This window comes from Nannospalax galili, unplaced genomic scaffold, assembly GCF_000622305.1.
Source record: "Nannospalax galili isolate Female #2095 unplaced genomic scaffold, S.galili_v1.0 scaffold199, whole genome shotgun sequence".
NCBI lineage: Eukaryota > Metazoa > Chordata > Mammalia > Rodentia > Spalacidae > Nannospalax > Nannospalax galili.
Window position 1 is genome coordinate 1,613,952 of NW_008343559.1, and position 1,894 is coordinate 1,615,845.

At 61.9% G+C, this 1,894-nt stretch overlaps 2 protein-coding genes across 3 annotated transcripts in view; one reads left to right on the forward strand and one right to left on the reverse strand.

Annotated features, from left to right (window-relative positions):
• The window catches only part of Wnt5b (Wnt family member 5B), a 134,539-nt gene that overhangs the window by 58,963 nt on the left and 73,682 nt on the right, over positions 1-1,894 (forward strand). The gene's annotated exons all lie outside the window — the stretch shown is intronic.
• Positions 311-1,888, reverse strand: Fbxl14 (F-box and leucine rich repeat protein 14). The gene has a single exon (XM_008839750.3). It carries the CDS (start codon positions 1,790-1,792, stop codon positions 590-592), a length of 1,203 nt encoding a protein of 400 aa, XP_008837972.1. The 5' UTR covers positions 1,793-1,888; the 3' UTR covers positions 311-589.

Consider the following 1,894-nt stretch of genomic DNA (forward strand, 5'->3'; position numbering starts at 1 on the left):
ATATATAGAATATACTCAGCAGAAAAAAAAGGACAATGATTTCAAATTTCGTAAAAAACTGAAAGGAAAGCAGGTAAAAATGAAGTGAGTCGCAGAGTACTGTAGGAGGGTGAGAAGAGACTGCTTATGGGTGAAGGATGAAAGGCCGTTGGAGCTGGGCTTGTTTTTTACACATTTCAAAATAAAAACCAGATCACAGTATTCAAATGAAAGTGGAAGTGAAGGCAGACATCTTCTTCAACTCCTCCGGGTTGAAAGGACTGGTCCCTCCCCACCCCCACCCCATTTCCAAAAGCAGTGCGGCGGGGTGCAGCTGGCGGTGGAATCGTCTCCATACCCTGCGGAAGAGCGGGCAGGGGAGCAGCAGAGTCCACCTCTCCACTCGCAGGGAGCGGAGAGTGGGCAGAGGGAGCGGAAGAACCACAGACCCCGTGGGGAGGGGCTCTGGAAGAGAAGAAAAGAGCCCAGGCTTCCCGTCATCGCCCCAACGCGGCCACTACCATGAACGTGTAAGTGCGCGCGTGAGTGTGCGGGGACCGTGCTGTCAGGGGATGAACAGGGCAGGACAGGGGAGCCGGCGCTGCCGCCCTCACCTGACCTTCTCACTGTCCGTCATCTGCCAGAGTCCCAGGTTGAGTACCTTGAGGCAGGGCAACTGTGTGATGCGCTCCAGGCCGCGCTTGGTGATCCTTGTGCAGCCGTACAGGTCTATGCCCGTGAGCTGGCTCAGGTGCTCCGCAATCAGCTCCAGACCCTTGTCCGTGATGCGGACACACTGTCCAATGTTGAGCGTGCGCAGCCCGTGCATCTGCCGCACCATGCGGTTGATGCCATCGTCACTGATGTGGCAGGAGCAGAGGGAGAGGGACTTGAGGCCGTCTAGTCCCTGCGCTATGTAAGCCAGACTCTGGTCCCCCACCTTGTCACAGAACGACACATCCAGACCCGAGAGGCGAAGGCTGCCCATGGCTAAATGCATGATGCCCGTGTCGCTGATGTTGTCGCAGGAGCGCAGGTTAAGGCTGCGCAGGCTGCCCATGTGCGACAGGTGCAGGAGGCCCGCGTCCGAGATGCCCCCGCAGAAGCTGAGGTTGAGGAGCCTTAGGCCCGTCAGCCCTCGCGAGATGTGCTTCAGGGAAAGGTCCGTGAGCTTCTGGCAGTCCTGCAGAGTGAGCTGCTCCAGGCCCAGGCAGCCCTCTGCTGCGCTGCGGGTCATGCCGGCCAGGTGCCCGATACCCACATCCGAGAGGTGGCGGCAGCTGCGGAGGTTAAGGCTCTTGAGGCGCTGCAGCCCCCAGGCGATGAGCAGGAGGCCGGTGTTGGTGATGTTGCTGCAGCCTCCCAGCTCCAGCACTTCCAGGCCCTTGAGATATTGGGCGATGCGGCCCAGGCTGCTGTCGGTGATCTGCTTGCAGAGGCTCAAGTTGAGCGCGCGCAGGGAGCCGATCTCCTGCACGAACGCATGGCCCAGGCCGTTGTCGGTGAGGTTGTAGCAGCCACTGAGGTTGAGGCTCTCGATGTTGGCCATGCCCTGGATCACGTAGCTAAGGCTGCGGCGCAGGCTGAGGATCTGCACGCGGCGGATGCCCCGGGCCTGCAGGCTGGGGAACAGCGACGGGTTTGCCCGGCGCAGGTGCAGCTTGGCCTCCACCCCCCGCCACACCGACTTGTGGTAGGCGGCGTCCCGCCAGGCCGTGCACACCTGCGCCGCGCGACCCTTGTCTCGGACGTCCAGGTAGCCGAAGATCATGGCGAGCAGTTCGGGGAACAAGCATGAGATGTGGGTCTCCATCTTCCTCCTGCCCCTGCGGGCGCCGGGTGTAGGAGGCTCCGCCGCCGCCGCCGCCCCGGGAGGCGCCGAGAGCCGGCCGCCGCAGCCGCCGCGGGCCCACGG